We start from the raw sequence: 14269 nt of genomic DNA, 5'->3' as shown, positions 1-14269 counted from the left end.
AAGAACTGCAGCTGCATCCAAGACATCTACAAGAGTCCGAGAAGATCAGTCCAGATACAAGAGCCGGAGAAGACAGAGAAAGAGATAGGTGTTCAGGAACTGTTCATTAGTGGAATGAGTGGTGTGGGGATGTGAGTATTGTACTATTTAGATTGTTAGGATAGCTTAGGCTTTAGAGATTGTACCTATGGACCACGGATGGGGATCTTTTATTGATTAATGTACCATTTTTTATGAAAAAATAATAATGTGATGTGTCAAATATTTATATCCAAAAACGTGAAATAAAATAAATTAATTTTTAGCTCGAACCACGTGATTGTAAATGGGTTTAATAGGTGAAATTTTCGATGACATTACACGTTTGTTAACAACTGCTACCATCTAAAGAAACATGTTAGTGTTTACAGGCGTTTGACGTCATGTCAATGAATCGACGCCATATTGGCGGAGCAAGCGTATTGACAGTTTATTTTTTTTGTAATTATTTTTTTATGATATGTGCCTAACATTCTGAGTTTGATCTCAGGTATCCTTGGATAAGGACTATAAGGAGGGTATGAATATCACGGAATCAGTGCCTGCCTCGTGGCTAAGCCAAGCTATAACATTTTATTATAATGCGTTTGTTAATTTTAATTGTAAAGTAAAATACATTTTAATATGCGGATTATCCATATATGACGCCTGAACGCAGAAATGGGGTGAAATAATACATAGCTTATATTATATTCAGTATTTGTGTTTCTCCACATATTTTTTGTTGATTCAAACAAGATTATCGCGATGTAAAAATTCGGAACGATGTTCCTAAATATATTTGACACGGATGCGGAAAGTTAAAGGCCTCGTAAAATGTAGCACGCGCAGTTTCATATATCAAACGAATTTAACTGATTCTTTGTAACTGATGAGCGTGACCTGGTTTTTATTCGTCTCGATTAAATAAGACGTTGAACCTAGTGTTACAAGGCTGATACATAATCATTTTAAAGCAATGTTACTTCAGTAGTTAAGTATTAACGTAATGGACAAAAGCGGTGATAGTTATTTGTTAATTAAAGTTCCTTATTGCCTCTGATTGTATGTACTATAGTGGTGAAAGGTGAAATTATCCCTAAGGGAACCCAATACAACATAGTTACTTATATGCATGAATGCAGTCTGCAAATCTCTCTGATGATAATTAAATTCTACATTAATGGGAAACTGGCATAAATAAGGTTATATGGACCCTTTACCACTAGTGTCATATAATATATAGGATCATAAATTAGATACAAGCTATTGATTTTCAATAATCTACCACTGTAGCGAGGTAACCAATTTGTTACTAATTCTGTAGTTCTCAATTAAACAATGACCACACAAACGCGATCACGCCTTTTATCTCCGAAAAGGTAGGTAGAAGCGCAACTTTGAATTTAATTAATTATTTAATATTAATATAATAGTCATTAAATTACTGATTTTAACTTTTCCTTACCAGAGATTGCAGCCTCAAAACTGAATCCAAGAGTTGCTTAAACGTAAGTAGATGCCTCATTTATAAATATTTATATTTAATTATGAAGAACAATTACCAGTAAGGAATAATAGTTGATATAAATTATTAAGTACCTACTTATTATTTTCGTAAATAGCAGAGACAGTCAATGGGACAATTTTACCAAGTAACTAAGGTTGGAATCTTAGCGTAACTTGGCGTGTAATGGCAGTTTTGCTATCGCGGGTCATATAGTAAGTAATGACAATGACGTCTGAGAGGCAAACGATTCCCAAGATGGTCCACTTGGCATTTACTTACCTCATAGAACTGACAACAGATGGGGCAAAAAAGTTCTCTAGTGGAGACCACGTAGTGGCAAGCGCAGCGTTGGACGCCCTCCTACAAGGTGGACAGACAACTTGATAAACGTCACAGGAACAGCTAATACCATTGTTGCTAATATTATTCATATGCTATGCTATTTAGTTTTATTTTATTGTAGCAACGTTTTCGATGCAGGCAGCTTCTAACAGGTTTTCCTAGAATCTCTAGGGGAGGCCTTTGTTCAGCAGGGGAATTCTATAGGCTGAAGATGGATGATAATCGTGGTTATCCATGTACTTCTTTGTAAATGGTCCACTATAAAAAGGCATGTATGTTGTATGCAATTTTATCTTTACACAATTTGTAACTGAAACAAAAATAAGGGACAGATATATCATTAACGCCAAATCTTCTGCCCAAAAGTTTTATAATTAATGACTAAAAGCGCAAAGGAACACAAACTATAAATCCAGAAGTTTCTTAACTCATTCATAATTAATTTGCTTTTAATTCATTACTTTACAGGCGGGAAGTCGGCAACAGTCAACTTTGTAAGTATTATTTGCATATTAATCTAGTAAATAATTTAGTTATCCCGGTTCATTAATTTGGTATTAAACTTGCGACAGCCCAGTGGTAACAACACAAACCGAATCGATAACCGAACCATTAATTTAGTGTTTTTCAGTAGTGGAGAAAGCTTGGGTCTAACATGTTTTATTAAAGGCATGATTACATTTTTATCTATTGCAGGAAAATTCAAGACTCTACGAAACATGCGCCTTGCGTGAATGATAATTCGGTTAGTTTTTTGTTGTTCTTAATTCGTAATACGTTTTGAATTCGAATTTTGAATTTAGAACTCAATCTAATCAATTTAACAAAATTGTTTCATTTTATTCACTGTTACGTCGTCATTATGGCTAGTGAAGAGGCGAGGTGTGACGAAACTAGGCGGACGTAGCGACGGAAGCCGACGCGTCGCATTTATATCTTCTTTTTAGTTTCACTAATGAATGGTGCACAAAATAGATAAACACGGGCTACCATTTTACACGTCTTGTTGAGTGAATTATGCTTGGCGCGTTGGCAATTTTCGTATTTCTGAGAGAACAAAAGTCGAACAAAATATTGCAGTTCTTTTATTTTCTATTGTCTATGTTTGATCTTTCTAGATAAATACAGGTTTATGTTTGCTTTAATGTTTTGGGTTTATCTCTAAATCGTCCAAAAATGCGTGTATTCTGTTAGAATTGTATGTTTTGATTACCAGTATCAAATAGTTCTAATGTTTGTTTTTGTTATGATGAGTCTTTCGTACCATCTGAGGAGCAAGATAGTTGTTGTACATTCTAAGTAGGTAAAGCTATAAATATGTAAGTTTTCCTTTAGGACAATTTTGTATTTTGAAAAAAATCTGTGATACTAATTAATTTTAACTACATATTTTGGCCGCTTCTAGTAGTTTCGTCTGGAAGGATTGGAAACCTATTTTCAATAATGAATTTCCGAAGGCTTATAATGATAAAAAGTTATTGGACCTTTGAGGTCAAAATTACCTTAAATCTCGCCCTTACTAAACGCTGTATATTAACTCTTTGACACTCGTAATGAACATATAGAGTTAACGCGCACCTGATCTTTAAACTCAAGTATCGACAGCATAATAGTTGTACAGACAGAAATATAACAGACGCTATCCCTTCAGTTCAAGTGGGGCACCATCCTTCCGCCCTTTGGTTAAAAATAACTAATGCAGCGCCCAAGACCGCCTCGCGTGGAGTGCAAGCGCCGTCTTCGGACGAACTCTACGTTTAGCCAGCGATATAGTGAAGTTATAGTAACGATATAGTGGTACTGAAAGTATGATGTTCAACGGGATTATAATGTGTGGTGACTCTGATAGTGATTTTACGAAGGTAATGTTTGTTGAAGTGTTTTTGTTTGTTTTTCAAACAGATTTGGTAATAATGTTATTGCTTTGTTTGTTTTTGTTTAATGAAAATGGAGTATTGAGCTGTCTAATATTATAAATTTCTGTGTGTGTATGTTTTATGAAAAAGACGACAAAATAGTTTTGTTTTTTAAATATTTTCTGTATTATTTTTCTAATGTTTTTAGGTATTCAATTTTATTTTTATCTAAAGTAAATACATAGATATTGTACATGATAAAATAATTAGTTCACTAATTTAAAATTATTAAAAATAGCCGGTAGTAAATAACGTATAAAATACATATAAAATTAAATAGAAAGCAGTTTCGAGCAAATTGCGTTACAATTTTGTTAAAATAAGTTAAAATAAATTAGTGTTTACTTTAAACCGTATCCGTAAACTCAAATAACTAAGATACCAACATACATGTTGTATGATTATTATTTATTCAAAAATGCTATAAGTAAGTTGCAAGTATTATATACAATATTAGTGGGGATTTTTTTATTTTTAGGCATGGTGCTTTTTAAAGCAGGGAACGTTTGATTTGTAAAATTAATGTAATGCTAACTCAAGTAGAGTTTGAGGGTATGTGAAGTCAACCAATTCGCACAAGGCCAGTGTGGTGTACTAAAGCCTAATCCCTCTCAGTAATAGAGGAGGCCCGTGCCCAGCAGTGGGACAGAATATAATATAGGGCTGATATTGTTATTATATTATTAACTAAAGTAGATAGTGGGAATAATTTTAATTGGAACTATATTAATTTATGTTGTGCACGGAACTACTCTACGGGTAGCTAGAGCGAAACACCAGTGAAGTATATAATACATTTATAAAATAAAATTTAGATGAACATTTACATTTTTTTTTTAAATAAAAGTAGTCACGTAACACTCATTATAAGTAATCACTCAAAAACATATATATACTTTAAAATACAGAAGAAAGAGATTTATTAACCTATTTAATTGACAGACTCTCAAGTCTCTATTTTAACCGTTATTTTAAACTGACACAGGAAATTGTATCGCAAAAATGTCGGTCGTTTGAATCGTTTACAATTTTATGGCACGTTTGTATACATTTAGCTTAAAATAGCACGACGGTGTGTTGAGACGATTTTTACAATGTCCATTTTTCACGAATTAAATTCAATGATTCACGAGTGACTCGCGAATAAGCCAATATAGGTCACGAAGTCATTGTTTATGTGTATATCATTACGATATGACATGCTGGATTGCGTAGGTGTTATGTATATTAGTATATATACCAATATATAATATTTTATTGCTTTGAATGACGAGACGAGCTTGCTGCTCGCCTGATGGTAGGTGATACGATCGCCCATGTTTATAGGATACTATTTAGTAGAAACACCATCCCATACCTTGAATTACAAAGCCATGCCATGATAAACAGTGGCGACCTTAGCCAATGCCAGGGTCCAAGTTGGAGCACAAAAGTCCCCGATAAAAAAAATTGTAGAAAAAGAACTATTATTAGGGTGATGCTGCAAAAAATGTTCTGCAACTAGTCCACCGTGCGAGGTCTCCGTGTAAGCGTGAGGACTTGAGTGGTTGCCCCCCCTTAGCCTCCAAATGCCGCGACTGGTGATAAACTTGTCATGTGTTAAAGTAGCTTTTATTAAGTATGTTTAATTGTTTGTTGGTGATGGTGTTACACAGGACAGCGTGGCGGACAGCATGAGCGGCTCCTGCGAGACCAGCAGAGCTCAGTACTACCACAACAAACTGCTCGCCACCATGCAGATTGTGAGTTAAAAATTAGAACCAACAAGAATAGTACTTAAGGGATTTATTTATCCAAGTTTTTCGAGGTTGGCTTGTGCTTAAGACGTTTTAAGTATAAACATAGATGTATAATATTCCTAAGATACCCAAACCTCACCTTAGTCTTAACTCTTGACATTTCTTCAGTTGGAAAACAAAGAAGAGACAGTGCGGGTGCAGAATGAGAGCTTAGCCGTGGCGGAGGCGCGGATAACGTCGCTCACTGCGCGGATATCAGAGCTGAGGCGGGACGTGGAGAGGAAGGATCGAGAGGTAAGTGTTCTATGAAGCAATAGGTTTTGCCTGCGGCTACACCTGCGGGGAACCTCTTCCCTGTTTAAAAGGTTAAGAATGACACCAGCGCTACACTTTTAAAAATTCCTATATTTCCTACTGGAACAAATTACCGGGTTAATAAGTATGAGTTCATTCAGGACCTCGTCTATGCGTATGTCAAATATCATCCAAATATGTTTATCTGCTTTCGAGTTCACTTTCAACAAATACCCAAGTATTCTAACATCTGAATATTTTCACAAACATTCGGTTAATACTATTAGTAAGAGTAAATTTGGAAAAGGGGATTCCAGATGAATTGGTGTACAATTGTAGTTAAACACCGTGTCCTTTTTAAATGAAATGAAATGAAATGATTTATTTGAATCTGTAAAATGTTCTACATTATTTAGATTCCGTCAATATTAACTCTACCACCAGTTCGGAAAGCAGTTTTCACCAGAGAAGAACGGGCAAGAAACTCTGGTGTTGCTCTTTTCAATCAGTTTAGGGTAAAGACTACAGTACATGATAAAGTGAAAAGAGAAAAAAAAAAGTTTAGAGCAGTTCATTTATAGGCTCGTGAAATAAGGAATAAATTAATTTAAATTTTTATATGACTGCACAACCCTCTCAGGAATCATGAAATTTCTCATACATCTCTTTTACAGTTACAAATTCTCCACAAGACTGTGTTGGAGCGTGGGGTGGAGAAGACAGACGTCTCCATTACAGCACTTACTCAGGTAGGTAATGCTTCGCGCCGTGAAGATTGAAGACGAGTTAAATTCCCGTAGTATAAAGGCGAACCGTTTCCGTTTCTGTCTTTTGTTCGATTGCTATTTCAAGGTACCGAAATATACCTTATTTTAAAAACGTTAAATCTTTTAAAACCCTTAGTTATCGATGTAATAATCAATATTATCTTTTTTAATGTTCACGGTTTTCTCTTCATGTTCTCAATTAAATTGTAAACGTTAACTAAATGTTTGACATATATTGATCTAAAAATAAATTAAGTAAGTAAAAGTGAGCTATTTGAGTTTTGAAAATGAGTGGTTCTAGGAGAAGGAACAGCGGGACGTGATCAACACCTTGCAAGACAACTTGACCGTTATCGAAGATCTATATCGCGAGTCCTTCTATGAGGTAAGATTCGAGTGCTATTTTATAATAATTGTAGCTGTAGAGGAGTAAAGTTTATAAGTCTCTGAGGTTCTTTGTAAGAGATAATTTATGAAACTTTGAAGCGATTATCAAAATTTACTAGAACGAAATGTTGTTATCCTTGTGTAATGTTGTGTAATATTTTGATTTAATTACTTTTGTACCGCCATAACACTTAAAAACGCGAACAACAATTTAGATTTTTCTTAGTAATTTCGCAACTTATATTACTGTAGGTAATATATATTTGAAAGTAGAATTAAATTTTGTCACTAGATTCCCTAGGAATATAGCATTTAACAATTTTTCAGACAGCAAAACAGGAATGTCTGATAGAGATGCTGCGAAAGTCGTATTTGGACGTGCGAGTTGTGGACAAACAGAAGGATGAGCAGATAGACCGGCTGCAGACCGTGGTCGACAACCAGCGGTGGTCGCTAGATCAATGTCAGGTGAGATAGAACAGGAACCTTGGGTAATTAACGGGTTACTATAGAGAAAACCAATAAAGCAGGATGTGCATCATCAGATAGTATTAATATGCGGCTTTGACAACTAGTAATGTCGAAGCAGGAAGAGGTTCTATTTAAATAAGGGAATGGCGGTTGAATGAAAGACTTAATATTATAGAGCTAATACGAAATTAATTTATGGCAAAAATCCGCTTTCGCTGTACACAAGGTGTTATAACCTGCCACAGTAGCCCACGTAAGTGTATCGCGTTCCGGGATCAGTCTGTGCATATCCGGTTCCAAATGGCCGTCATAATTGTGTCGACTGACGAGGGGTAATCATTTCTTGTCAGTCGATATTCTATTGGACCTCACTCCACTTACCATCAGGGGCAGTGGCGCAACCTTGCCGAGTTCGTATAAATAAAAAAGATACGCTGTACTGGGTACAAGCCTATCCTCTTGACATGAATAAATATGGATGACTTAGGCCAGATTTTTTATTACAGGACATCGCACTGGAAGTGGAAAACTTAAAAATGGAGATCACAAACTTCTTAAACAGCTCTAACAACGACTCGGTATGTTTTATCATTAAAGAATGACCTTTGAGCCTAAAATTGCTGATAAATTTATTAATAATTTATAACGACTTTTCGTCTATGATATAGATCTATATAATATCAGATTAATTATTCTTATTTCGCAGTAGGAGAAGATATTTTTAATATGCTACGATCAAATGCCCACCTTCTTAACCTTTCTGTATAAAGAATGTTTAAAGCTATTAAAGCGTCTATTGGTCCAGGGTATGTGGGAGCGAAGTGACATGTCCGTGACGTCAGGCGTGGGCGAGGACCTCCACGACATCATGGACCACTTGTTAAGGCTTAGACAATTGTTAAACGTATGTGAAGTGGCATCAAAGGACGCATGCTTAACTAGAATCCGAAGCATGAGGGACCATCAAGTTGCATGCCTTATTGATGAATGAAGAGTTTATCTTAGGAAATGAAATAACCGATGTTAATAGTTTAGAACAGTGTGCATGTGTTGATAAGTAGGTTTATTTTTAAAAATAGTGGTAACAAATAAATGTATTTTACTAAAATAAATTTGGTTTTTATAAAAATTTGATCATGTTGCATAATAGGTTCTATTATTACAAGTGTAATTGAACTACCATTAGATGTAATATTATGATGTTTAATTCTGTTCCACAGACTGATTGTATTTGTGGTCTGGAAGAGGAAAATGCGAGGTTAAGGAAGAATAATGAAACCCTACAGGTTAGTAGTCTCCAAATACCATTAAATGCGTATCAAGAAAGGTTAACTGCTTTTACGAGATTTTTTTAAAAGTGACTGTAAGTACTTACAGTGAAGTTAAAATATTATAATTCTTACTAGTGTTGCATACCTGGAAACCAGAATTATAGAACCACCGCTTTGAAGGCGATTCGTTGAAATAAACAATTTTATTTCATCATATCTTAAATCGTTGGATCTTTGGAAGTCCCAGAACATGGGTCCTGAATATAAGTCTCCCCTAAAGATTTCCAGACCTACCTATGGAAGTATAACAGCTGTCTCTTCAATACTGTCAGTTCTCAAGCATTAGTTTTACTTTTACTTGCAGCTTCAAGTGGGTGAACTCCGACAACGTATCAGTGAGCTGGAATCCTCTCTGCTAAGCAAGGATGATAAGGAACTGTTCTACCAGGAGCAAATCGATGATAAGGAGAAAGAGGTGCATTTATATAATTTTTGTAATCATTTTTAGGTATATTTTTATAATACGAGTACGGTTAGGTGACTCCACTGCACCTGATGATAAGTGGAGTGGGGTCTAATGGAATGTCGACTCACGAGAGATCATTAACCCTCGACAGTGGATACAATTATGCCGGCTTGTTGGAGCCTGATATACACAGGCTGATACTGGAACGCGACACACTTGGGGGCCACTATGGCGAGTTTTAACTTGTGTGCGGTAGTCGGTATCCGGTCAGATATAAAATATATCGTACTACCCGCAAATCAGCAGCCATCTTTGGACCATTCTTATGTTTTTTTTATAATTTAATGACGGGACAAGCAAGGCTCTTGCCTGATAGTAAACGAGTCGACCTTCCATAAAACATAGTATCACTACATGTAGAACTTTGAAATACCAGCTACTGGTTGGCACTGTGCTCGTCATCCTGAGATACAAGATGTTAAGTTTCATAATTCCCCATAGTTGCACTGTTTACAATGTCCTTCAAAGCTTCATTTTATGTTAATTCTAGTTGCACAGCATCAGGAAGCAATTGGCTGTGATGGAGGAGTCCAAGAGTCAGACGAATACCAAGTGTGACGCTCTCACAGTGCGGCTACAGCAGACAGAGGGTAGGCTTGTGCCTATTATTATAATAATATTGTCTTGTGACAATATTATTCTAATTCACAGTTAATGAATACGCTGATCAAGTTTTCAAATTTGTGTTACCATAAATGGAGATACATGCACTTAGGCCTTTTATTCTCGAAAGGGTAGGCATAGACGCAGCTGGTGTACATACTTTCCGCCGTGTTTATTCCGTCTATGATGTGATAGGAGCGAGCCTACCGCCATATCGGGCACACAATCCAGACTCCGGGCTGATATTGAGTAGAAAATTCTCACTTTGCCCGATCCGGAGTTAAAACCGAAACCTCGGCGCTGCAATCATATCCTAATACAATTACGCCACCTAGGCAGTCTAGTCTAGTCAACTATAATTAGACTATAATTTTATGTCGTTTTTTTATTTATATCACGTACTAAAGAAACCATAACAGAAATTATATGATAATAAAAATAGTTAATTTGATACAAACTGTGGAATGTTCATGGGCTTTATAAGACCATCATATTTACCTTTTCTACATGGTAAATACCACTCATCACTGATTATTTCTCGAACTGAAATTAGGTGCATGTCTAAATACTGCCAAAACATTCCGAAGTTCTCTATTCTCACAGAACGTAACGCCACGAGTTAATATGGGAGTGTGTATGTGTAATGTTTCCAGTGTTGTTGAAAGAGAAGACGTCGGAGCTGATGCAGGTCCAACAGCAGTGCGAGCTGCATGAGAACAACATCAAACTCCTCAACGAGGAGTTGGAGAAGGCAAACCTGATGAATAAAGAAGTGAGTTGGGTTCGGCCATTCTTTTATGTTGCCTAGTAAGAGACTTGGAATCCGCATTAGAATTGGAGTAGGGTTTCGGTTAAAAATGAACTACTAGACGTAGTCTTCTTTTAATATAGGATTATTATAGAATACATACTCCAACAGACTAATATATTAATTAATTAACAAAAAAGTTTAAATGTTAAAAGGATGCTCATGAAAATGACGTGATATTTATGGGTAAATACACAGTAAAATTGTTAAGAGTTATTCCAATAAAAAATGACCATCCGAAAGTGGTTTAAATCAGCTTATAGTATAATTTTTGTATGCCCAGAACACGCAACTGCGTCAGTGGCGATATCGTTCTGAGCTGCCGGGTTCGAAACCCGGGTCGGCCTAAGTGACATTGCGGACCACACATGGCGAAAGGTGTGTACTTTGGTTGCATCTTTCCCTACCCCTTCGTGGATAAAGGTGTGATGTGTGTTTGTGTTCAGAACAGCGAGATGCGCAGCTCCGTGTCGTGCCTGACGTCACACGCGCGCTCGAGCCGCGCGCGCCTCGCCGCCAGCGAGTGTCGCGCGCGCAGCCTCGAGGCCGAGCTCGAGCACTTGCACGTCTGCTACAGGTAGGCGGCACTAGTAGAGGCACGAGCCTCACCACACTTGCCATTGGTCGGTTAGAAACGCGATTGTTTCCACAGTTGATGCTCGTTACCTATTAGCTTACGCGTGCAGTGTAGCCATTATATACTTTGCTCATACCCTAGCTCACCCACATCACTGCTCATTTGTGTTCATGACTTGTGCCGTTTATTGTTACATTCCTAATCTGCGTTATTAGATGATGAGACCAGCAGGGATGTCTAGAAAGAAAGTTAATACATACACAAATCCAGAGACAAGTTATATACGAGGAAGATGAAAAAGACAAATTACTAATACAAGCTTACATCTAGTTTTATTTGACAAATTTTCATGGCCCAATGTTTAAAATTACTGAAAATTATTCTTTATTTCCTTAAGTATGAAAATGCATTTCTATCTCTCGAACTTATCACAAAATAAAGCTATTTCTTTGGGTATCGAAATTCACTTGTATATTTTATGACCCGTAGACAAAAGGCAACTGCAGTGGAGGAGCTTCGCAGCCAGTTGGAGGAGGCGCAGAGTCGCGGCGCGGCGCTGTGCGGCACGGCGCGCGGCGCGCTCGACGCCGTGGCGCGCTGGTCGCGCTCGCACCGGCGCAAGAGGCGGTCAGTACCTACTAGCACAGGGGGGGAGCTTGCCTTTGTTACGGGACTTAGTCTGTGAACAGTTGTGGCAGCCTATAATCAGGTTTTCTGTTTTTATAATTTCGACTTAATGGTCGGTCTGTAATTATTAGGTATAATAATACGCGAGGTTAACAGGTGAAAAGCATTGCTGCACTTATTCGGAAACCTTATCCTATTTAAATTACAGGGAGCTAGAAGAAAAAATTCAAGAGAAAGAGACAATCATCAGTTCATTGGAAAAAAGACTCGAAGAAAGACAGAAGACACCAAGCCGCATGAGTGCAAGCGAGGAACCATCATGTTCCAAGTACATAGATAGGAGAGATTATGAATTCCCTCCGAGCTATAGTTCGACTGCGAGAGGGAGACGGGAACAGTGTGTGGGAACGAGCGAAAGCGAGAGGACTAGCTGCTCCTCAGCACCGGTGCCACCGAGACGGTCGAGGAGGAAGACACCGCTTTGTTCAGATAAGGTATTTATTAAGTCTTGTATGTCATAAATAGTGACTTTCATTTAGCAGTAAAATGGGGCTTAAATCATAAAGGTAATCATATAGGATGATGACGAGAATTTGGTATTAAAATTAAACTATTTTTCGGATTTTATCGCGGTTTTGATATCTTAGTTTTCTCCCGACGTTTCGAAGACTGCAGCCTTCATGGTCACGGAGGGGGACTGTTGTTCATCTGCCAAGTCAAAGTTACAATATTACATTTTACAATTATACAACTTTTAGAATTTGGTAGTTTTCTGGAAAAGGGTAGTATCACCTCATTCGATCTAGCTAATGTAACCCATTTACAAAACTGTGATCTCCCAGTCCTGTCCGTGTGTACAGCGATGCTCGTGCTCGTGTTCCACGGCGAGTTCCCCGGCGGCGAGCTGCCAAGTACTGCGGATCAACAGATGTGACTCTCCACAAATTCGCATGCATAGGATACCGGTATGTTGATTCACTTTTACTTGGTTTTTCCTAAAATTGCATATCCAAAAAGCAATGGTGAGTAATGTGTCTAATTTCTTATAATCATTTGTCACGATTTTTTAAATATTTATATATAGTTCCCATCAAATACAATTAGATTCTTCTATGGTCCCCATTTATAAGAGATTCTTAAATCCAAGATTCACGTACAGAAATGCGTTCCATGTTGAGAACACTTGCAGAATAACTTAATAAAATACCTCTTCCATCTTCTAGAGGGAGCTGTCGCCCACAGACGACCTGCTCGGCCGCGTCGAACAGCTGACCGAGGCGCTGGCCGACGGACAACGTCGGTGGACGCAGCGACTCCAGCACCGGTGACCACACACCAGCGCATGTTCGGAACTGCTGAACCCTAGGGACTTTTTGGAGACAGTGTTGCCCTGAAGACTTGAAATTTTTGAAGATAATCTTTGGATCAAAGAGCCAATAGGTTGCACATTATACAACCCAAATGTGTTTCCTACTAATACTTTAATAGGTAGTCTGTCTGATCGTAGAACATCTATAAGGGTCTTTTATGACCCTCCCCTAAAAATAAGCATTAATAATTTGCGAAGTTTGGACTGGAAACGACGGGTGCTGGGCTATCAGATGGATTGCAGAGTATTTGCAGTGAGGTTACTTGACAGTTGTTGATTACTGACACAAATAATGATGACTTCAGTTAACTATGTTAGAATCACGCTGCACACAATTGATCTAGTTTAACATTATTGAATTAATCTGGTATTGCTCTAACGTCTATAAAACGATGCCAATCTTAATTTTCGATCTGATTCCAAGAATAAACCAATCAAAATAACTCATTTGTAAACATGTCAAGAAACGTTTCTATTGGTCCGTTTCAGCGATGGACAGAATAAAATGATTGGGATTGGTTGTTGAAATTGACGGTAGTTACTAACAAAGGATTTACTTATCTTAGTTGAAATTCAGTTGAATTTGAATACCTCAATACGTATTACGTTAAATACGGTTCATTTTACTCGATTTTTATTAGGTTGTGACAATTAGTGTTAAAGTTCAATTGTGATTTTTACCTCATTTTATAGATTAATATTAAATCTAATTAAAAACCATGTTCTATGAATTGTCACTTAAACATTAAGGGATCTTTTTGATCCGATTTATGGTAAAAATAAAAAGACTTGAGTCGGAGATGACGGTTGTGTGATATTTTATATGATAAAGACTTCAAGCATTTAATATTGTTTACTAGTCTTATTTGTAGTGGTTTTAATTTATTATAGTTTTGTTTCTACTACTTGTTTTATTTGCGGACAATCCCTTTTTCTATTGCTGGAATCTTGATAAGATGCCTTTCTACAATCATGAATTCATACTTTTGTTTTCTTGTTAGTAAACAAGAAAACAAAAAGTAAGAGTGAAACATCTTTGATATA

The 14269-nt window shown here is 37.0% G+C and overlaps 1 protein-coding gene across 1 annotated transcript; it reads left to right on the top strand.

The window, feature by feature from the left end:
- The first annotated feature begins 3538 nt into the window (after positions 1-3538).
- LOC115446746 (myosin-11) lies at positions 3539-14091 on the top strand. Its single transcript, XM_030173523.2, has 17 exons — positions 3539-3732; positions 5442-5528; positions 5694-5819; positions 6494-6568; positions 6888-6971; positions 7301-7441; positions 7951-8022; positions 8250-8348; positions 8665-8730; positions 9080-9190; positions 9732-9831; positions 10498-10616; positions 11099-11229; positions 11719-11856; positions 12065-12350; positions 12717-12821; positions 13080-14091. The coding sequence occupies exons 1-17, from the start codon at positions 3679-3681 to the stop codon at positions 13182-13184; spliced, it is 1899 nt and encodes a 632-aa protein (XP_030029383.1). The 5' UTR covers positions 3539-3678; the 3' UTR covers positions 13185-14091.
- The last annotated feature ends 178 nt before the right edge of the window (positions 14092-14269 follow it).

This window comes from Manduca sexta, chromosome 23 (assembly GCF_014839805.1).
Source record: "Manduca sexta isolate Smith_Timp_Sample1 chromosome 23, JHU_Msex_v1.0, whole genome shotgun sequence".
Classification (NCBI taxonomy): domain Eukaryota; kingdom Metazoa; phylum Arthropoda; class Insecta; order Lepidoptera; family Sphingidae; genus Manduca; species Manduca sexta.
Note: the sequence above shows the minus strand (reverse complement) of the source record. Positions and strands in the feature narration are given on the sequence as shown.